This window comes from Vipera berus (genome assembly GCF_964194415.1).
Source record: "Vipera berus genome assembly, chromosome: W".
NCBI lineage: Eukaryota > Metazoa > Chordata > Lepidosauria > Squamata > Viperidae > Vipera > Vipera berus.
Window position 1 is genome coordinate 38,058,114 of NC_138210.1, and position 21,814 is coordinate 38,079,927.

Sequence of the window (21,814 nt, forward strand, 5' to 3'; positions counted from 1 at the left end):
TTGTGAGGGGCATGGCTATTTGGCCAAATGCGGGGATGAATTGGCGGTAGAAGTTTGCAAACCCCAGGAAACTTTGCAATTGCTTCCGTGTGCGGGGGGGTGCCCACTCTAGTACTGCCCTGACCTTCTCAGGGTCCATTTCGATGCCCTCTGGAGATATGCGATATCCCAGGTAGTCGATTTTTTCCTGATGGAATTCACACTTCGATAATTTAGCATATAAATGTGCAGCTCGCAACTTCTTCAGGACTGCTCTGACTAGTTTGATATGTTCCTCTTTGGTTTCTGTGAAGATAAGGATGTCATCGAGGTAAACCACGACCCCCTTATATAGATGCTCTCTCAGCACGTCATTAATTAATTGCATAAAGACTGCGGGGGCCCCTTGCAGTCCGAATGGCAATACTTTGAATTGATAGCACCCCATTGGGCAGTTGAATGCAGTCTTCCATTCGTCTCCTTCCTTAATCCTAATACGGTAGTATGCTTCCCTCAGGTCTAGTTTGGTAAAAATCTTTCCTTTCGATAGGTGGGATAGCATATCCTTCATTAGGGGAAGGGGGTACAGATTACATTCACTAATTGTGTTCAAATTTCTATAATCCACACACAAGCGGAAAGAACCATCCTTCTTCTCCCTGAACAGAACCGGGGCGGCCACTTTGGGTTTGGCAGGCTCAATAAATCCTCTTTCTAAGTTTTTCTTTATGAATCTTTCCATTTCTGCCATTTCCCTTGGGCTCATGGCATACATCCTGGGTTTTGGGAGTTTTGCCCCAGGTTTGAATTCTATGGTGCAGTCTGTGGGGCGGTGAGGGGGAAGCTCATCTGCTCTTTCCTCACTGAAAACCTCAGCCAGGTCCCTGTATTCCTCCGGTATCTCTGGTAACCCCTTCTCTTTCCCCACTGCTGCTGTCTCCTCCCTCTGGGTTGGGGGGGTGCTTTTGGAGTCTAAGTTCTTCTGCCCCCCCCTTTGGGAAATTGAGTTCTGCTGTCCTCCAGTTTATCCCGGGGTTCCATTTCTTCAGCCATTCCAGTCCTAGAATCATTGGGCATTCCATGCCTGGGGCCACTATAAACGTTATGTCCTCCTCATGGGGCCCCAGTGATAGGTGGATTGGTAAAGTGGCTAGGGTGGCTGGTCCTCCCCCTGCTATTGTCCCATCTAATTGACTAAAAGAGATTGGTTGTTTTAGCCTCCTCACTGGGATGCTCAATCTCTCCACCAGCGTTGGGCTGATAAGGCAGCGGATGCAACCAGAGTCTATCAGAGCTTTTATTTTGGCTGCTTCAGGCATAGGGGAAGCTAATATAGTCACTGTCTTAAGTATGGGTGGAAGGGGTCCACTTACCAATGGTTCTCCCTCTGAGCTGTCTTCCGAGTTGTCCACCGTCCCTGCGGTGCAGGCCGGAGTCCAATCCCAGTTCCTGGCAGGAATTGTGGACTCTACAGCCTCTGTCCCCTTCATGGAAGATTCTTTTGTGTTGCCTTGGGGCTTCCCCGGCTTCTTGGAGGATGATGCCTCTGGTTTTCGTGGGGGGGCTTTTGAACGACATTCTGCAGCACGGTGGCCCTCTCTCCTGCAGTTGAAGCAACCTGTTGATTTTTTGGCTGTGGCTGGTGGTTTTTCCCCCTCGCGTGTTTGCTCGGGTGGCAGGCGGCCCCATGGTTTTCCTCTGCGGTGTCTCTTCAGTAGGTCTATTTCCACTCCCTCCGCCAGGATGTACCAGTCGTCGAGATGGGGTGGGTCTCCTCGAGGCAGGCAAGCGTCATACAGGTCATAGTTTAGACCGTCTTTGAAGTGGCTAAGGAGTATGTCTTCTGGCAAGTTCAGCTTGCTGGCAATGGCTCGGAATTCTTGGGTATAATCAGCCACTGCTCGCCTGCCCTGCCTCACCGTTTTGATTCTCTCCCGGGCCTTACGGTCAGCCAAAGGATCCTCGAACCGCCGCCTCAAAGATGACATGAATCGGTTGAAGTCGTTGAGTTCTGGGGCGTTGGAGTCATGCAAGTTCACCACCCAGTCTGCAGCTGTCCCGTCCAAGGCAGATTGCACAATTCGGATGCGTGTTTTGTCACTGGGGATGTCCCGTCCGTACTCTTCCATGTAGCTGAGGACTTGGGTTAGGAAAATCCCAGTCGTGATGGCTCCCCCTTGAATTTGACTTCCAGGGGCGGGAGTCTTTGGCTGGAGCGTTGTCTGCGCCGTGGCTGGTATCGCTCCTCATCCTGGTCCCCGTCTGTGGTTCTGGGGGGGGGTACTGCTGAGGCAGCAATTCCTGTTCCATTGGACGGCCCCGGGGTTTCAGGTGCTGGATCCCCTCAGTTACCTTTCCAGTTGCGTCCCCAGGCGCTGCCTCGGTTGCGATTTTCAGCTCTCTCCTCCCTCAGTGAGCTCAGGGTTGCTTTCATCAGATCAATGGCCTTTTCCAGGATCCGCTCCTCCTCACTGGCGTGCAGGGAACTCGCCATCTCTTGCCTCCATTCCGGTTGGTGGTTACTCCGCCTCAGGGTCGCTTCTCCCGAAGCCTTTTCCCACTCACTTTTCCTTCCAACGCCCATCGACCACCGGGGTTTTCGGTCGTAATGCTCCACCGCTTCTTCCCCGGGGGAATATGCCGCTTCAGCTTCCCATCGTCTCTGGGATTCCATTTGGGGGAAGACTCCCCTTCCATGGGGCTTCCCTCCTCTCTTGCTTCGTCGCCAGACATTGTATTTGTTGCAAAGTCCCCCGGTAAGGTTTTCCCTTCCAGGTTGACTCTTAAAGCAGATTCCGTGTACTGTCAGGACCCACCTCAATCCACATCTTAGGAAATAAGAACTCTTGGATGCAAGTTTAGTCCAAAAGGAAAATGTTTACTAGGATGGAATAGATTGTGGCAATACAAGACGGAATCTAACAAAGTTACATTTCAATCCTATATAAAGCATTCCCATTTCAGCCCCTCCCCTCATCCATTTGGTCAGGCTCTCATCATTTGCTTAGGTGTCAGGCCCTTCCATGGGAAAGGGAACTCTCCTTGGTTTTATGGTTATTGCTTTCCTTTTCAGTTGTAAATGAAGATGCAATCCAGATCTGTCTGTCCCCCTCCCTCCCCCAGTTCAAACGTTCCCTGTTGTTTGAAGATCGCCTTAAGTAACCATCCTCTCCCCCCCCTCGGAGAGATGGCAGAATCCCCAGAATAAGCACATTGTTCTACCTATACAATTATGAAATGTGATATAAATGGATTCTGACAGCAGGTGCCAAGTCCTGCTGGAAAATAAAGTCAGCATCCCCATAAAGCTCGTCTGCGGAAGGAAGCATGAAGTGCTCCAAAATCTCCTGGTAGACGGCTGCGTTGACCCTGGACTTAATGAAGCACAGTGGACCAACACCAGCAGATGACATGGCTCCCCAAATCAACACAGACTGTGGAAACCTCACACTGGACTTCAAGCATCTTGCAGTGTGTGCCTCTCCATTCTTCCTCCAGACTCTGGGTCCTTGGTTTCCAAATGAGATGCAAAAGTTGCTCTCATCAGAAAAGAGGACTTTGGACCACTGAGCAACAGTCCAGGTCTGTTTTTCTTTAGCCCAGGTAAGACGCTTCTGACGTTTGTTGTTCAGGAGCGGCTTGACAAGAGGAATACGACATTTGAAGCCCATGTCCAGGATCCGTCTGTGTGGTGGCTTTTGATGCACTGACTCCAGCCTCAGTCCACTCCTTGTGAAAGTCCCCAACACTTTTGAATGGCCTTTTCCTGACAATCCTCTCCAGGCTGCGGTCATCCCTGCTGCTTGTGCAACTTTTTCTTCCACACAACTTTCTATTAATGTGCTTTGATACAGCACTTTGGGAACATCCAACCTCTTTTGCAATTACCTTTTGAGGCTTTCCCTCCTTATGGAGGGTGTCAATGATGGTTTTCTGCACAACTGTCAGGTCAGCAGTCTTCCCTGTGATTGTGATTCCTACTGAAACAGACTGAGAGACCATTTAAAGGCTCAGGAACCCTTTGCAGGTGTTATGGCTTAATTAGCTGATTAGAGTGGGGCACTTTGAGCCTAGAATATTGCACCTTTTCACAATATTATAATTTTCTGAGATTGTGGATTTGGGGTTTTCATGAGCTGTAAGCCATAATCATCACAATTATGACAAATCACGGCTTGAACTATCTTGCTTTGCATGTAATGAGCCTATCTCATATATTAGTTTCCCCTTTTAAGTTGCATTACTGAAATAAATGAACTTTTGCACGATATTCTAATTTTTCGAGTTTCACCTGTACAGTACAAGAATTCCAAGGGTTTGGCACCTTACATTTAATGATAAACAAAAGAAGGTACCAGTATTGAAACATTCCTTTTTAGTGAAGAGGACAGCATACAATTGACTTGCATCTGTTTTCAACAATTAGTTTTTCTAAACCTCTGAAATAACAAACTTTACTGCAACAGAGAACCCATGGAACACCTAGCAAATGGCAGGCAACTTGTAAAATTGCCTTCTTTTGTGTTTCAGTTGAGGAAATCAAGAAAAGAAAATTAAACATTTAATTAAGGAAAATAAAATCTTGGCTATTGTATTATTCCTTCCCACCCACCCCTCAGATTTTCATGCTATAAAATTAACACACACAAACATCCCTGCCCAATCATGAATTTCTTTGCAGTCCAGAGGCCATATTGTTTATGGCATTCATAATTCATTATATCACTTATTCCACCCTAATTAACATTTAATCTATCCTCTTAATAGCAATAACAGGAGGCTTAACTAGATCATATCCATTAAATACTTACCTTGATAAGCAGAACTCCAGTGTGTTTTTAAGCACTTCTCGTAAATCATCTTGACCTTCTGGCTTAAAGTTTTCTTTACTTCCTAGAATGAAAAACAAGAAATAGACAAAAGAAGCCCTTAGTAACAGGGAGGGGGGTGGATTTGTTTCCTTTTATTCCCCACCCTCCTGAATTACAAATGGCGGTTTAAGCTTTCGGCTAAGTGAAAACTTCACTTTATTACATGGCTGGCTGTGGCATAAAAGTTTGGGAAGCTTTTGTTTTTATAAAACTGGGCATTTTGCCTGAAAGCCATCATAACTTTTACTTTTTTTACTTTTTATTTTTATTTTTCAAACCTTTTAAACTTGAAAGTTATATATTTTTTTTCTTCCATGCAAACAGGGTGGGAATGGATAGTTAATGCCATCTAGTGGCAAAACCTGAAAATTACATCCACCCTCCATGAATGGAGTTATCTATGTCTGGAACTTGGCTGTTTGCCCAGACATTCCTTTGAAGGTCCTTGGAAACTTTGTTTCAGGGGGGAAAAAAGACAAAGACTCTCTTTGGTCTTTTTGGCCTGCCTGGTGTGTTTCTTCTTTTTCAAGATAAGACTATTGCCTAAACAAGTTTGTCTTTGAAGATATTTGACTCCCTTAGATTATAAATATAGAGAAGCTTGGAATTCCTATTATTGGTTTTTGAATATACTGTAACTTCCTGGATTACAATTTTGACAATTTTACTTATTTTTACTACATTTTACTTATTTTTATCACCTACTTCTATCATTTTTAGTTCTATTTTTTGTCTTTTTACTCTTACCTTTTCCTTTTATTCTTTCGTGTGACTTTTTCATTATTTTATTTTATTTTTATTTTTCTCATTTTTTATGTTCTTTGGGGGGTAACCTTTTTCTTTTCCCCTACTATTTTTCCAGACACCTCCTATTTTGCTCCTTTTACTTTTGTCTGGTCTCCTTTTTCTTTTCCTTTTTTCCCTCTCTTTGCTCCACTTCCATTGTTTTTTTTGGGGGGGATCTTTCTTTTTGTGGATCCCCCTACTTCTTACTATTTTTACTACTTTGATGGTTCTCTTCTACTAACTATTAGGAGCCTATTGGATTACAAAATTTGGCCATTTGGCAGAGACACCACATGACTTGAAGACAAAGATAAGCACTTCTAACTCATCCAAACTTGGGAAAAAAGGCTCTGCCCCTGCTTCAACTTCTGCAAGCCCAGTCTATCAGAAACCAATTACTACAATGTTACAACAGAAGAAGATTGATACCCAACAGAAGGACACCCAAGCAATTCTACAAGCAATCTATGATGCTAACGCTGCCCAGTCTGCTACAGCAACTAAAAATCATGAAGAGTTGAAGTGACTTAGACAAAATGAATAAAAAAATTAACAATATAGAGCAGGGCTTTTCAACCTTTTCACCCATTGTACCACTTTTAGGATATGGCAACATCCAAGTACCACCAGTCGCCTAGCAAGGTGTCAAAAACCTGATAACCAAAAAAAAGGAAAAAAGTGATGAAGTACAGGTGGTCCTCAACTTACAACAGTTCACTTAGTGACTGTTCAAAGTTACAATGGCACTGGAAAAGTATCCCCAAAGCCACAGCCAAGCAAGACACCTGCCTGCCTGCCCGGCGGCGCTCTTCCTCCCCATTACTATTTATATTAACCTTGGAAGTATTGAACAGAAATATTAGACAAGACTCTGAGATTAAAGGACTGGAGATAAAGGGTGAAAAATATAAATTGCAGGCATTTGCGGATGACTTGGTCTTCATATTGGAAGAACATCTGGAAACAAGCAAGAAATTGCTGGCCACAATAGAACAATATGGTGAGGTAGCAGGAATAATAATAATAATAATAATAATAATAATAATAATAATAATAATAATAATAATAATAATAATAATAATAATAATAATAATAAAAAAAGTTGGAAGGGACCTTGGAGGTCATCTACTCCAACCCCCTGCTCAGGCAGGAAACCCTATACCATTTTGGACAAATGGCTGTCCAGTCTCTTCTTAAAAACTTCCAGTGTTGGAGCATTCACAGCTTCTGGAGGCAGGTCACTGGTTAGTTGTTCTAACTGTCAGGAAATTTCTTAGTTCTAGGTTGCTTCTCTCCTTGATTAGTTTCCATCCATTGCTTCTTGTCCTGCCTTTGGGCACTTTGAAGAATAGCTTGAGTCCCTCTTCTTTGTGGCAGCCCCTGAGATATTGGAACACTGCTATCATGTCCCCCCTCACCCTTCTCTTCATTAAAGTAGACATACCCAATTCCAGCAGCCGTTCCTTATATGTTTTAGTCTCCAGTCCCCTAATCATCTTTGTTGCTCTTCTCTGTACTCTTTCTAGAGTCTCAACATCTTTTTTACATCGTGGTGACCAAAGCTGGATGCAGTATTCCAAGTGTGGCCTTACCAAGGCATTGTAAAGTGGTATTAATACTTCACGTGATCTTGATTCTATCCCTCTGTTAATGCAGCCTAGCACTGTGTTGGCTTTTTTGGCAGCTGCAGCACACTGCTGGCTCATATTTAAGTGATTGTCCACTAGGACTCCGAGATCCCTCTCACAGTTACTACTATTGAGCAAGGTACCCCCTACACTATACCTGTACATTTGGTTTTTCTTGCCTAAATGTAGAACCTTACTTTTTTCACCGTTGAATTTCATTTTGTTAGATAGCGCCCAGTGTTCAAGTCTGTCCAGATCCTCCTGTATCTTTTTTTATACAAGTTTTATTGATTTTTTAATATTTACATATACATGTATTTGTGAAGCAATATGGTGGTTGGGTAGTCAAAATAACAAATAACAAGTTGCAAATAGTTCAGGTTGCAGCAACAAGGATTCCCTCTCTGATTCCCTTAGTTATCACATAGTCAAAATAGTCAAGTTACCGTATATACTTGAGTATAAGCCGACTCGAGTATAAGCCGAGACCCCCAATTTCACCCCCAAAAACTGGGAAAAGTTGTTGACTCGAGTATAAGCCGATCCGCCGTTCTGCATGCCTCGGAGGCTGGATCCGCGCTCTGCAAGCCTCTGGGATCCTGGGAGGCCTAATGCAAGCACCAGCCCGCCTGCCTCAGGTCTCCCCCACCCCCAGATACTGGGCTTCAGCACAGCTGGCTGTCTTGCCAAAGAGAAACATCTGGGAAGGAAAACCCTGTCTTACCTCTTTCCCAATTCTGCCTCTGCCCTTCCTCCTACCAAGGTGTTCTGGGACTAGTTCCCTAGCCTTTTGGAGCTTTTGGTGTTCGCCCATCAGCTGTCTACGGGGAGGCAACAAAGCTGCCTCTCTAGGCTTTGAGAAAAGGCCCCTTGCACAAAAGGCAGCTTCAGGACGAGCTTCCAAAAACCCTTTCCTTCCTTAACGCCCTCCCCACCTTCCCCCAGAAAGCCATATTTCTTTTTTTTTATTGAAAATTTTTATTGAAGTTACAATATTATCCCCTCCCCAACCCACCCCAGAACCCCTCCCCCTCCCCCATATTTCTTCAATAACAAAAACATAAAAAGCTGGTTGGGATGTACTCGCTGATTTCCCCCCCCCTTTTTTTAGATGCTAAAACTAAACTCTCCCTCTGCCTTCCAACCAATATCCCTTTTTAAAATCTTACCTTGGCTCCAGATGGAAGAGTAGAGGAACTAAGCTAGTAAGGAGAGAATTTTTTTCTGCAACTTTTTACTCCTGAAGTAGTAGTAGTAGTAATAGTAGTAGTAGGAATAATAATAATAAATCCCTAAAAGTTGTGCCAGAAAATGGAGGACGCTGGGTCTTTGCAAGTTTTAGCTGTCTGTCAGACTGCCTGAAAAGGGCGGCCTTCAGGCAGCCAGGCGGACAGCTAAAGCTTGCAAAGACCCAGCGTCCTCCATTTTCTGGCATAACCTTCGGAGATTACTTTAAAAAAAAAAAAAAACCTTCAGAGGAAAAACAGCTGCAGAAACATTTTGTCTCCTTGCTGGCTTGGTTCATCTACTCTTCAGCCAGGAGGGAGTCCAAGGCCTAGAGAAGGAGAGCTTTGCAGCATCCCTATGGACAGCTGATGGGCAGACAGCTGAAAGAAGCAGGCAGGCAGGGCGCGGAGGAACGGAGACCTGCAGGTCTCGGACGGCGGTGGCTTGGGAGAGGTGCGCGCGATCCCGGAAGCACCAAAGCCTCGGCCGCGCACAAGTCCTCGGTAAGTTTTTTTTGTTGACTGGAGTATAAGCCGAAGTGGAATTTTTCAGCCCAAAAAGTGGGCTGAAAAATTCGGCTTATACTCAAGTATATACGGTAATTCATTTCTAGTTGTAACCTAGTCAATTAACAAAATTTTCAATATATTTTCACTAATACATATCAATATCCTGTTTTTAAATTTTATCTAATTGCAGTAGAATATTCTAGAATAGCCTATAATTTATGAAAGAAAGCTTAATTTTTGGGTAACCCACATTTCCCTATTTCAATAAAGAATAATTCTCTTGTCTACAAAACTTACATTGTTCATTACAAAACATTCTTATGTTTTACCATTAAAGTCTAGTATTCATCTTAACAAATCACCAGTTATTAGAAAGATATTTTTGTCTTATCTGTTCAACAATTATTAAAATAGTATCTTTTGTATATAAAATTCTAGATTCTATAATATACAGGTGAAACTCAAAAAATTAGAATATCGTGCAAAAGTTCATTTATTTCAGTAATGCAACTTAAAAGGGGAAAGTAATATATGAGATAGACTCATTACATGCAAAGCAAGATAGTTCAAGCCGTGATTTGTCATAATTGTGATGTACAGCTCATGTACAGCTCATGAAAACCCCAAATCCACAATCTCAGAAAATTAGAATATTACATGCAATCAATAAAACAAGGTCCACATATGGTGGACCTGCAAAAAGGTCAAGGCTTTTTGGATAAAAATTTGGTGGAATATGCAGAAGATCTTCAAGCAAAGGATAAAGTTTTGTCCGCAATTGTTTTTGTTGGGCATAATTACAGATGCTACTGTTGTGGACACTAAGTTGATGTTGAATTTAATTACAGCAGCAAGACTTTTAATAGGTCAATATTGGAAGAAGGAGGAACTGCCGACTATAGAAGAATGGACTTTAAAGGTTTCTGACCTGGCAGAAATGGCAAAGATCTCGGCTTATTTGAAAGATCACTCGCAAGAACGTTATATTATGGAGTGGAAAAAATGGATTGAATATATCCAGAACAAATATGGGACTAAAAAGTTTCATTTAGCATTTGAATAGGTCTTCCTTTCTATTTTCTTTTTTTTCTATATGAAATATTAGTATTGCTTGTAGTTATCTTATATGAGCTAGAGAGTGATAGATTTAAGAATTTATTATTGGTAGCAAATGGATGCTTATGATTGTTTTTTTTGTTTTTATACCCTGTACTTAGCTCTGGGAAGTCGGGGGGGGGGAGGGGGGAAAGGGGGGGAGGGGTAGGGAGGGATAGGTAGGGGAGGGGGAGGGGGGATTGTTAAAGACAAAATGTATTTTAAAACTTTTCAATAAAAAAAAAATAAAACAAGGAGTGTACATAGAACAATATCGGACCTCTGAAAAGTATAAGCATGCATAGGTACTCAGTACTTGGTTTGGGCCCCTTTTGCAGCAATTACTGCCTCAATGCGGCGTGGCATGGAAGCTATCAGCCTGTGGCACTGCTGAGGTGTTATGGAAGACCAGGATGCTTCTATAGCGGCCTTCAGCTCTTCTGCATTGTTCGGTCTCATGTCTCTCATCTTTCTCTTAGCAATGACCCATAGATTCTCTATGGGGTTCGGGTCAGGCGAGTTTGCTGGCCAATCAAGCACAGTAATCCCACGGTCATTGAACCAGGTTTTGGTGCTTTTGGCAGTGTGGACAGGTGCCAAGTCCTGCTGGAAAATGAAGTCACCATCCCCATAAAGCTCGTCTGCGGAAGGAAGCATGAAGTGCTCCAAAATCTCCTGGTAGACGGCTGTGTTGACCCTGGACTTAATGGACCAACACCAGCAGATGACATGGCTCCCCAAATCAACACAGACTGTAGAAACTTTTTTTTTTGCCCAAGATGGCGGCGGCTGCAAGCTGAACTCCGGGCGCTCCGCAACAGGCTTTACATGGGTCGGTTGGGGAGACCCGACTGGGGCATGATACGGTGAACAGCTTTAAGGGGGAGTTGGATACAGAGACGTCTTGCTAGGTGCTGCTTTTGGCAGCACTGGGCTTTCCCTCCCCCTTTGGATAGCGGCGTCTCCCTACCAGCTCAGAGATTGTTTGTGGTCGGGCCTGTCATCTGGGCCTCCCAGATGGTTGCTGCTGCTTTCCTCGCCGTGAACACTCCCTGCTTGTCGGAGGAGCGGCGGCGACGATCAAGTGATCCGAGGACTCGGGCTGGAGCTGGGATTCATATCAGCTGGCGGGCGCTGCTTTCGGCGGCGCGAAGCCTTCCCTCTCCCCCTGAGTGGCGGTGGCGGCTTCCTGGCTTGGAAATCGGCCAGGGCTTGTTCTACAGGCTCCTTCTACTATCTTTTCGCCATGGAACCCCCCCCCCGTCGGAGGAGCAGCAGCGACGATCGAGCGATCCGGGGACTCGGTTTGGAGCTGGGAATTATATCAGCTGGCTGGCGCTGTTTCGGCGGCGCGGAGCCCTCCCTCTCCCCTGAATGGCAGCGGTGGCTTCCCGACCTGGAAATTGGCCGTGGTTTTATCCTACCGCCGTGGATTTGCTGGTAGATGCTTGGATTTGGGGACGGAAATGCCTTCTGGCCGTTGTACGGTGTTTGTAGGGGGGATGTCTTTGCCCCCCTCCCCGGAATGGCGGTAATGGCCGGCGGCCTGAAGATCGGCCGGGGCCTGGCCCTTCTCCTTATGCTGGCTGGCAGGCATTACTGTGGCCCGAAGATCGGCCAGGATTACGCTTTAATGCCCTGTTGGGGGCTAGTGCTTCCCATTAATATTCTGGATTGGACCTGGGACTGGACCGTGGTGGGAGGACGGTCTTGGATTGTTCATCAACCACCCCACTGGTGTGAGAGACCAGTTGGGGTAGGTTTACCCCGGGATTCCTCACTTTGTCCATGACAGGCTAGATGCCTCAGCCGTAGTGAGAGGACGGTTGGGGTTTCTTTTTCTGAGTTCCACCCAGGTGAGAGCTGAGTTGGACTAATTGGACTGTGATACATCTACCGGACTTTATGCTATCAATACCATCGATCCACCCATTATTAACATCAGCCCTATGCGGACATTTTCAATTATTGTATGGTTCCCTTCCACTACTCTGGAGACGACTTGTATGCCCTCAGGGGGGTTTCTCCCTCCTGGGTTTGACCTGCCGCCCTCTCCTGCACTCCCCTTAATGACGGGCCCAATTGTTGGGACCCCAAGAGGTGGTTGGGCTTAGATAGGGGCCTCGAGCGGAGACGTATTAAAAGGCCTCTAATTCACTTTTTAGCCGGTTATTTTAATAGGTTAGGGAGGGTGAGGGAGGGGAGGGAATTATTAACCAGCAGTCAGTCTGGGCCGGTTTCGGGTCCCAGTGGGACGAGGTTTGGGTCAGAGGCGGCTGGTTCTGGAACTGTGGGGGTGGGGCTTCAAATCCCCATGACGATAGGGAATGGCAGCAGGTGTGTGCACGGAGGGCCATATCGACATCTGGGATCGCGCCCCCGCTGCTTGCGAGCGGTGATGCGCTCCGACCCTCCGGTTAGTACCCTTTTGCCCGGGGGTGAGGGTGATCAGGCCCCTGAGCTCAGGCTGGTTTACCTTAATGCCAGATCCGTTGTTAATAAGGCTCCCCTCGTTCGTGACTTGATCGAGGAGGAACGCACGGCTCTGGCATGCATTACAGAAACCTGGTTGGGCTCGGAGGGAGGGGTCCCTCTGATCGAGTTATGCCCTCCAGGTTTCCGTGTGCTACACCAGCCACGGGCTCAGGGTAGGGGCAGTGGGGTGGCGCTGGTTATCAGGGAGACTTTATGTCCGCGGGAGACCACCATTGTCCAGATTGGCGGGAGTGAGTCCCTCCTCCTGAGATGTGGTTCTCGGGTTCAGATGAGCTTGTTGCTTACATACCTGGCGCCCAGCTGTGTGGCAACAGCTCTGCCTGAGCTGCTCGACACCCTCTCAGGGTTAGCAGTGGAGTTCCCCAGGCTCATAGTGCTGGGTGACTTCAACCTGCCTTCCCTGGGAGGGTCATCGGAGTTAGCCCGGGAGTTCATGGCTTCCATGACGGCCATGGATCTGACCCAGGTAATTCAAGGCCCGACTCATGTGGGGGGTCACACTCTCGACCTGGTGTTCCTATCTGGACAGTGGTTGGATGATTTGGGAGGGGGTTTACCGGTCGTTACTCCCCTGTCATGGTCCGACCATCATCTCCTGCGGCTGGTGTTCCATTATGCCACCCCCCGCCGCTGGGTGGCGGAACCAACTAGATGGTTCCGCCGCAGGCGCCTAATGGACCCTGAACGGTTCCAGATGGCGCTTGGGTCTATACCTATCACCCTCACTCACATCCCAGTTGATGCCTTGGTGGATGCCTGGGAAAAGGTGGCCATTGAGGCACTCAACTGTGTCGTACCCTTGCGACCTCTGACCCGGCGCAGATCCTGCTGGGCTCCATGGTTTTCTGCGGAGCTCCGGGAGAAGAAGCGTCGGAGACGGGGTCTAGAGAGCGGTTGGAGGTCCAGCCGTTCCGAATCTGACCGATTGCAGCTAAGAACCTTTATAAGGTCTTATCTTGCTGCGATTAGGACAGCGAGGGCTAATTACTTCGCTGCCCTCATCGCGTCCGCAGATAATCGCCCGGCCGCCCTGTTTAGGGTGACTCGCTCCCTTCTTAATCAGGAGATGAGGGAGGATCCCTTACAGGGACGGGCCGAGGAGTTTAGTCACCATCTGACGGACAAAATCGCTCAGATCCGGGCCGGCTTGGACTCTGACTGGGCGGAGTCTGACGTGGAGGAATCGGACAGTCTTGAGCATGTTATCTGGACTGAGTTCGATCCTGTTTCCCCTAATGATGTGGACAGGATCATGGGGAGGCTGAGCTCCACCACCTGTTTGTTGGATCCGTACCCCTCCTGGCTGGTTAATGCGGCCCGGGAGGGGACACGAGGCTGGTTCCAGGCAGTAATAACTGCTTCTTTGAAGGAGGGTGTCTTCCCCACCACCTTGAAGGAGGCGGTGGTGAGATCCCTCCTCAAAAAGCCTGCCCTGGACCCGGCTGTTTTAAATAACTATCGTCCGGTCTCCAACCTTCGCTTTCTGGCGAAGGTTGTTGAGAGCGTGGTGGCGCATCAGCTTCCTCTGTTCCTGGAGGAAACTGATTATCTGGAACCGTACCAATCGGGTTTCAGGCCCGGGCACAGCACGGAGACGGCATTGGTCGCGCTGGTGAATGATCTCTGGCGGGCTCGGGACAGAGGTTGTTCCTCTGTCCTAGTCCTATTAGATCTCTCAGCGGCTTTCGATACCATCGACCATGGTATCCTACTGCGGCGTCTCAGGGGACTGGGAGTGGGAGGCACCGTTTTATGGTGGTTCTCCTCCTATCTCCTGGGCTGCTCGCAGTCGGTGTTGACTTAAGGGCAGAGATCCGCCCCGAGGCCTCTCGTTTGTAGAGTTCCTCAGGGGTCGGTTCTCTAAACCCTCCTCTTCAACATCTACATGAAGCCGCTGGGTGAGATCATTCGTGGTTTCGGGGTGGGGTATCATCAGTACGCTGATGATACCCAACTGTTTTTCTCCACCCCGAACCAACCCAGCGATGCCCTCGCCGTGATGTCCCGTTGCCTGGAGGCGGTCCAGATCTGGATGGGGAGAAACAGGCTTCGTCTCAATACTGCCAAGACTGAGTGGCTGTGCATACCGGCATCTCGGGTTAACCAGTTTATTCCACCTTTAACGATGGGGGGTGAGGTGTTACCCCCCATTGATAGGGCTCACAACTTGGGCGTCCTCCTGGATTCACGGCTCAATTTTGAAGATCATATAGGAGCCGTGACCAGGGGGGCTTTTGCCCAGGTTCGCCTGGTGCGCCAGTTGCGACCCTATCTGGACCGAGATGCCCTACGCACCGTCACTCATGCGCTCGTGACCTCCCGTCTAGACTACTGCAACGCTCTCTACATGGGGCTGCCCTTGAGGACCACTCGGAGACTTCAGCTGGTGCAGAATGCGGCTGCGTGAGTTGTGATGGGGGTTTCCTGATACTCCTATGTAACACCTCTACTCCGCGAGCTGCATTGGCTTCCGGTTGCCCTCTGGGTGAGATTCAAGGTGCTGGTGATGACCTATAAAGGCCTAAATGGCTTGGGTCCAGGATATCTGAGGGAACACCTGCTGCCAGCATCAAGTTCCCTTCGTCCAATGCGCTCACACAGGGAGGGTCTTCTCAGGGTGCCGCCGGTAAAAGAGTGCCGGCGGATAACACCCAGGGGAAGGGCCTTCTCTGTGGGTGCGCCTGCCCTCTGGAACCAGCTGCCCGTGGAGATTAGGACTGCCCCCGACCTTCGTTCATTTTGCCGGGATCTGAAGACCTGGCTCTTTGAGCTCTCCGGCCCAGGCTGAGAATTTTTAACTGGGGTTTTTATTTTTAGGGATGATTTAATCTTTTTTTTAATTGTTTTTAACTTTTGTACTGGTTTGGTTTTAAATACCCTGTAAACCGCCCTGAGTCCTTCGGGAAAGGGCGGTATATAAATCTAATAAAATAAATAAACTTCACACTGGACTTCAAGCATCTTGCAGTGTGTGCCTCTCCATTCTTCCTCCACACTCTGGGTCCTTGGTTTCCAAATGAGATGCAAAAGTTGCTCTCATCAGAAAAGAGGACTTTGGACCACTGAGCAACAGACCAGGTCTGTTTTTCTTTAGCCCAGGTAAGACGCTTCTGACGTTTGTTGCTCAGGAGCGGCTTGACAAGAGGAATACGACATTTGAAGCCCATGTCCAGGATCCGTCTGTGTGGTGGCTTTTGATGCACTGACTCCAGCCTCAGTCCACTCCTTGTGAAAGATCCCAACTCTTTTGAATGGCCTTTTCCTGACAATCCTCTCCAGGCTGCGGTCATCCCTGCTGCTTGTGCACCTTTTTCTTCCACATAACTTTCTATTAATGTGCTTTGATACAGCACTTTGGGAACATCCAACTTCTTTTGCAATTACCTTTTGAGGCTTTCCCTCCTTATGGAGGGTGTCAATGATGGTTTTCTGCACAACTGTCAGGCCAGCAGTCTTCCCCATGATTGTGATTCCTACTGAAACAGACTGAGAGACCATTTAAAGGCTCAGGAACCCTTTGCAGGTGTTATGGCTTAATTAGCTGATTAGAGTGGGACACTTTGAGCCTAGAATATTGCACCTTTTCACAATATTATAATTTTCTGAGATTGTGGATTTGGGGTTTTCATGAGCTGTACGCCATAATCATCACAATTATGACAAATCATGGCTTGAGCTATCTTGCTTTGCATGTAATGAGTCTATCTCATATATTAGTTTCCCCTTTTAAGTTGCATTACTGAAATAAATGAACTTTTGCACGATATTCTAATTTTTCGAGTTTCACCTATAGCTATTATTTCAAGGTTATGCCATTTGGACTACAAGGTGCTCCTGCTGTTTTCATGCAGCTGATTAACCAGGTGTTACATGATCACCTGTACAAAGGTGTTTTGGTGTATCTTGATGACGTCTTAATCTATACAGAGACTGTGACAGAGCATGTAAGCTTAGTGCGAGATGTGCTGAAAAAACTGCTAAACGCTAAGCTCTACATCAAACTGTCAAGATGTGAATTTCATCAGACGCGCTTGGATTACTTAGGCTATAGAATTTCCAGCGAAGGCATCGAGATGGATCCAACAAAGGTGAAGGCTGTTATTGAATTGTTGTTGTTAGTTGCAAAGTTCTGTCCGACCCATCACGACCCCATGGACGTTCCTCCAGGCCTTCCTGTCCTCTACCATCTTCTGGAGTTCATTTAAGCTCACACCTACTGCTTCAGTGACTCCATCCAGCCACCTTATTCTCTGTCGTCCCCTTCTTCTCTTGCCCTCAATCTTTCCCAGCATTAGGCTCCTCTCCAGTGAGTTCTTCCTTCTTATTAGGTGGCCAAAGTATTTGAGTTTCAATTTCAGGATCTGGCCTTCTAAACAGCAGTCAGGGTTGATCGCCTTGCAGTCCAAGGGACTCGCAGGAGTATTCTCCAGCACCATAGTTCAAAGGCCTCAATTCTTTGGCGCTCAGCCTTTCTTATGGTCCAACTTTCACAGCCATACATTGCAACTAGGAAGACCATAGCCTTGACTATACGCACTTTTGTTGACAGGGTGATGTCTCTGCTTTTTAGTGTGCTGTCTAGATTTGCAGATGGGGACTGTAGCCAAGAAATTAAAAGACGCTTGCTCCTGGGAAGGAAACCCATGGCAAATCTAGACAGCACACTAAAAAGCAGAGACATCACCCTGTCAACAAAAGTGCGTATAGTCAAGGCTATGGTCTTCCCAGTTGCAATGTATGGCAGTGAAAGTTGGACCATAAGAAAGGCTGAGCGCCAAAGAATTGAGGCCTTTGAACTATGGTGCTGGAGAAGACTCCTGCGAGTCCCTTGGACTGCAAGGCGATCAAACCGGTCAGTCCTAGAGGAGATCAATCCTGACTGCTCTTTAGAAGGCCAGATCCTGAAGCTAAAACTCAAATACTTTGGCCACCTAATGAGAAGGAAGGACTCACTGGAGAAGAGCCTAATGCTGGGAAAGATCGAGGGCAATAGAAGAAGGGGACGACAGAGAATGAGGTGGCTGGATGGAGTCACTGAAGCAGTAGGCGTGAGCTTAAATGGACTCCAGAAGATGGTAGAAGACAGGAAGGCCTGGAGGAATGTTGTCCATAGGGTCGCGATGAGTCGGACAGGACTTCGCAGCTAACAACAACAACTAGATTTGCCATGGCTTTCCGACCCAGGAGCGTCTTTTAATTTCTTGGCTGCAGTCCCCATCTGCGGTGATCTTGGAGCCCAGGAAAATAAAATCTGTCACTACCTCCATTTCTTCCCCATTTATTTGCCAGAAATTAAGAGGGCCAGATGCCATGATCTTGGTTTTCTTAATGTTAAGTTTCAACCCAACTTTTGCACTCTCCTTCTTCACCTGCAACACGAGGCTCTTTAGTTCTTCTTCACTTTCTGCCATTAGAGTGGTATCATCTGCATATCTTAGGTTGTTGATATTTCTTCCGGCAATCTTAATTCCAACTTTTGATTCATCTAGCCCTGCCTTTCTCATGATGTGCTCTGCATATAAGTGAAATAGGCAGGGCGACAGTATACAGCAGACATGTCAAACGTTCCCTTCATCTCTCCAATTTTCTTGAAGAGATCTCTGGTCCTCCCTATTCTATTGTTTTCTTCTATTTCTTTGCACTGTTCATTTAAGAAGGCATTATCTCTTCTAGCTATTCTCTGGAATTCTGCATTTAATTTGTTGTATCTTTCTTTTTCTCCCTTGCCTTTCGCTTCCCTCCTTTCCTCAGCTATTTGCAAAGCTTCCTCAGACAGCCATTTTGCTTTCTTGCATTTCTTTTTCTTTGGGATGGTTTTAGTTGCTACCTCTTGTATAATGTTGTGAACCTCCATCCATAGTTCTTCAGGCACTCTGTCTATCAGATCTAATTCCTTAAAACTATTTGTCACCTCTACTGTATATTCATCAGGGATATGATTTAGTTCATACCTGAGTGGCCTAGTGCTTTTCCCTACTTTCTTCAGTTTAAGCCTAAATTTTGCAACAAGAGGCTCATGGTCTGAGCCACAGTCAGCTCCTGGTCTTGTTTTTACTGACTGTATAGAGCTTCTCCATCTTTGGCTGCACAGCACATAGTCAATCTGACTTCTGTGTTGACCATCTGGTGATGTCCATGAGTAGAGACGTCTCTTGGGTTGTTGGAAAAGAGTGTTTGCTATGACCAACGTATTCTCTTGACAAAATTCTGTCAGCCTGTGCCCTGCTTCATTTTATACTCCAAGGCCAAACTTGCCTGTTATTCCAGTTATCTTTTGGCTTCCTACTTTAGCATTCCAATCCCCATGATGATAAGGACATCATTTTTTGGTGTTAGTTCTATAAGGTGCTGTAGGCCTTCATAGAACCAGTGAATTTCATCCTTTTCAGCACCGGTGGTTGGGGCATAGACCTGGACTACTGTGATATTTAATGGTTTGCCTTGAATTCGAACTGAGATCATTCTGTCGTTTTGGGGATTGTATCCCAGTATTGCTTTTCCTACTCTTTTATTGACTATGAAGGCTACTCCATTTCTTCTGAGGGATTCTTGCCCGCAATAGTATACCTGATGGGTCATCTGAATTAAATTCACCCATTCCTGTCCATTTTAGTTCACTGATTCCTAAGATGTCGATGTTCAGTCTTGTCATCTCGTTTGACCACGTCCAGCTTGCCTTGATTCATGGATCTTACATTCCAGGTTCCTATGGAAAATAAATCTTTACAGCATCGGACTTTCCTTTCATCACCAGATACATCCACAGCTGAGCGTCCTTTCGGCTTTGGCCCAGTCGCTTCATTCTTTCTGGCGCTACTAGTACTAGCCCTCTGCTCTTCCCCAGTAGCACATTGGACGCCTTCCGACCTGAGGGGCTCATCTTCCAGCGTCATATCGTTTTTCCCTTTTGGTACTGTCCATGGGGTTTTCATGGCAAAGATACTGGAGTTGGTTGCCATTTCCTTCTCCAGTGGATCATGTTTTGTCAGAACTCTCTGCTATGACCTGTCCGTCTTGGGTGGCCCTGCACAGCATAGCTCATAGCTTCATTGAATTACGCAAGCCCCTTCACCACGACAAGGCAGTAATCCATGAAGGGGTGTTATTGAATAGCAACCTCCAAAAACTCGAAAGCAGCTACAGAGTTTCTTGGGATTTACAAACTTCTATCGTCAATTCATCCCTTCATTTGCTGAGATCGCTTTACCCCTGACAGAACTGTTAAAAATGGGCAAAGAAGGGGGGAAGCCGCAACCTGGTCAGCCACTGCAATGGACTATGGAATGTCAAACTGCATTTAAGGACTTAAAAAGACTTTTTGCTGCTGAGCCAGTCCTAAAGCACCCCTACCCAGAGGAACCATTCATGATTCAAGCCGATGCCAGTGATGTAGCTGTAGGGGAAGTACTCTTACAAAAAAATTGTAGTGGGATTTTACAGCCCTGTGCTTACACTTCAAAAAAGTTCACTGACACTGTTGTGATTCAGGGTCAGCCTGTGGGTTTGGCAGTTGGGTTGGACGATTTAGAGGAGGAGGAGGGGGGTGTTGGAGAGCCTGCAGAGAACAGCCCGGAGGCTTCGCAGAGCCCTCAGCCAGGCCCCTCCCATCTGGTCACTACGCAGACCCAGCTGTGTGAGCCTGACAGCATGGATGAAGATGACCCACAGCTGGCCCTGTTCAAGGACGCCCGACGCAGGAGGCAGTCAATCAGGAGTAAACAGAGGAAGGCAATGGGGCACCCCAGAAGGAGGCAGAGAGAAGCCACGCCTTGAACTGTTTAAAAGGGGAATGTGTGGGAGGGCTGGTTTGCTGAAGGCAACCGTTTGAATATCTCCTGTTTCATGGTTCGTGTTTTTGTTTGCCTCTGTTTGCTCTGTTTTACGTCAATAAATTTGGCAGGCTTAGTTCCAGCCTCTTGCCTTTTTGTAAAGGGGTTGTCCCTGCCTTTTCTGCAGGGCTGGTAGTAGGCTGGTACAGAACAGACACAGAGGGGAGATGGGCCGTTTGGGAGAAAGAAGCCTTTGCGATTAGATGGGCTTTGCTGAAGTGGTGCCATTTCCTAGAGGGGAGCAAGGTGCCTTTTGAAGTATGGAATGATCACAAAAACCTAGAGGCATTGAAAACTCCCCGTAAACTATCCCTCAAACAAGTACGCTGGGTGCAGTACTTTAATCGTTTTAACTTCACCCTTAAGTATATATCCGGGGGGGGGGGAGAATTTATTGGCTGACGCCCTATCCAGATTACCCCAATATAAAAGCCAACGCGAACGGGTTATTGATTCCATTATGTTGGCACCACAGGTTATTTCTCACATAACCCCCCAGAGACCCCAATCTGTAAAAACTCCTAACCCTAACAATCCGTTAACAAACAAGTTAAAACAAGAACTGATCAATGATCAATGGTTTAAGGACAATCAAACCATCCTTACCCATAAGGATGGGTTGGCCTACAAGGGAAAAAAATAAATTTGCCTGAATCACTCAGACTCCAAGCGTTCCAGCGCAGCCATGATGTAAAACAGGCTGGCCACTTAGGTTACTTGAAAACGCTGCATTTAATTCGGAGGCAATTTTGGTGGCAGGCTTAAAGAAAGATATGGAGAAATATGTAAAAAGCTGCGCAGTCTGTGCTACCATGAAAAGAATTCCAGGGAAGCCCCCTGGACTATTGCAGCCTGTTGCAGATCCTTCCCAACCACGGGAAGAGATCGCTGTGGACTTTATTGTTGAGTTACCTGAAAGCAGAGGAAATATGGCCATATGGACTGTGATTGATCTTTTTTCAAAGCAGGCTCATTTCATCACCTGCTCCGGCCTCCCATCAGCCCAGAAACTGGCTAAGATGTTCCTTAAACACGTGTACAGACTACACGGTGCACCAAAGTGAGTGATCTCTGACGGGGGTGCAATTTATAGCTAAATTTTGGAGAACATTTTTAAAAATAATTGGTTCAATGCAAGGACTGTCATTGGCTTTTCACCCATCTACGAATTGGGCAGCTGAAAAACTGAATGCAATGGTGGAACAATATCTTACGTGCTATGTGGATTACCAACAAACGAACTGGACTGACCTCCCTTTCGCTGAAGTGGCTTACAACAACACTGTCCACAGTAGCACCGGATTCATGCCTTTAAAAATCGCCAATGGAGGAGATTTCATCCCAATGCCTGAATAGCCCCAAGAACCACCTGCCTCTCAGACTTTAGATCAATG

General features: G+C 46.6%; 1 protein-coding gene across 1 annotated transcript in view; it reads right to left on the reverse strand.

Moving 5' to 3' along the window:
• Positions 1 to 21,814, reverse strand: part of LARP4B (La ribonucleoprotein 4B) — a 126,080-nt gene that overhangs the window by 79,073 nt on the left and 25,193 nt on the right. The window contains exon 3 of the mRNA XM_081342447.1: positions 4,791 to 4,872. Within this exon, the coding sequence (XP_081198573.1) occupies positions 4,791 to 4,872 (82 nt within the window). The remainder of the gene's footprint in view (positions 1 to 4,790; positions 4,873 to 21,814) is intronic.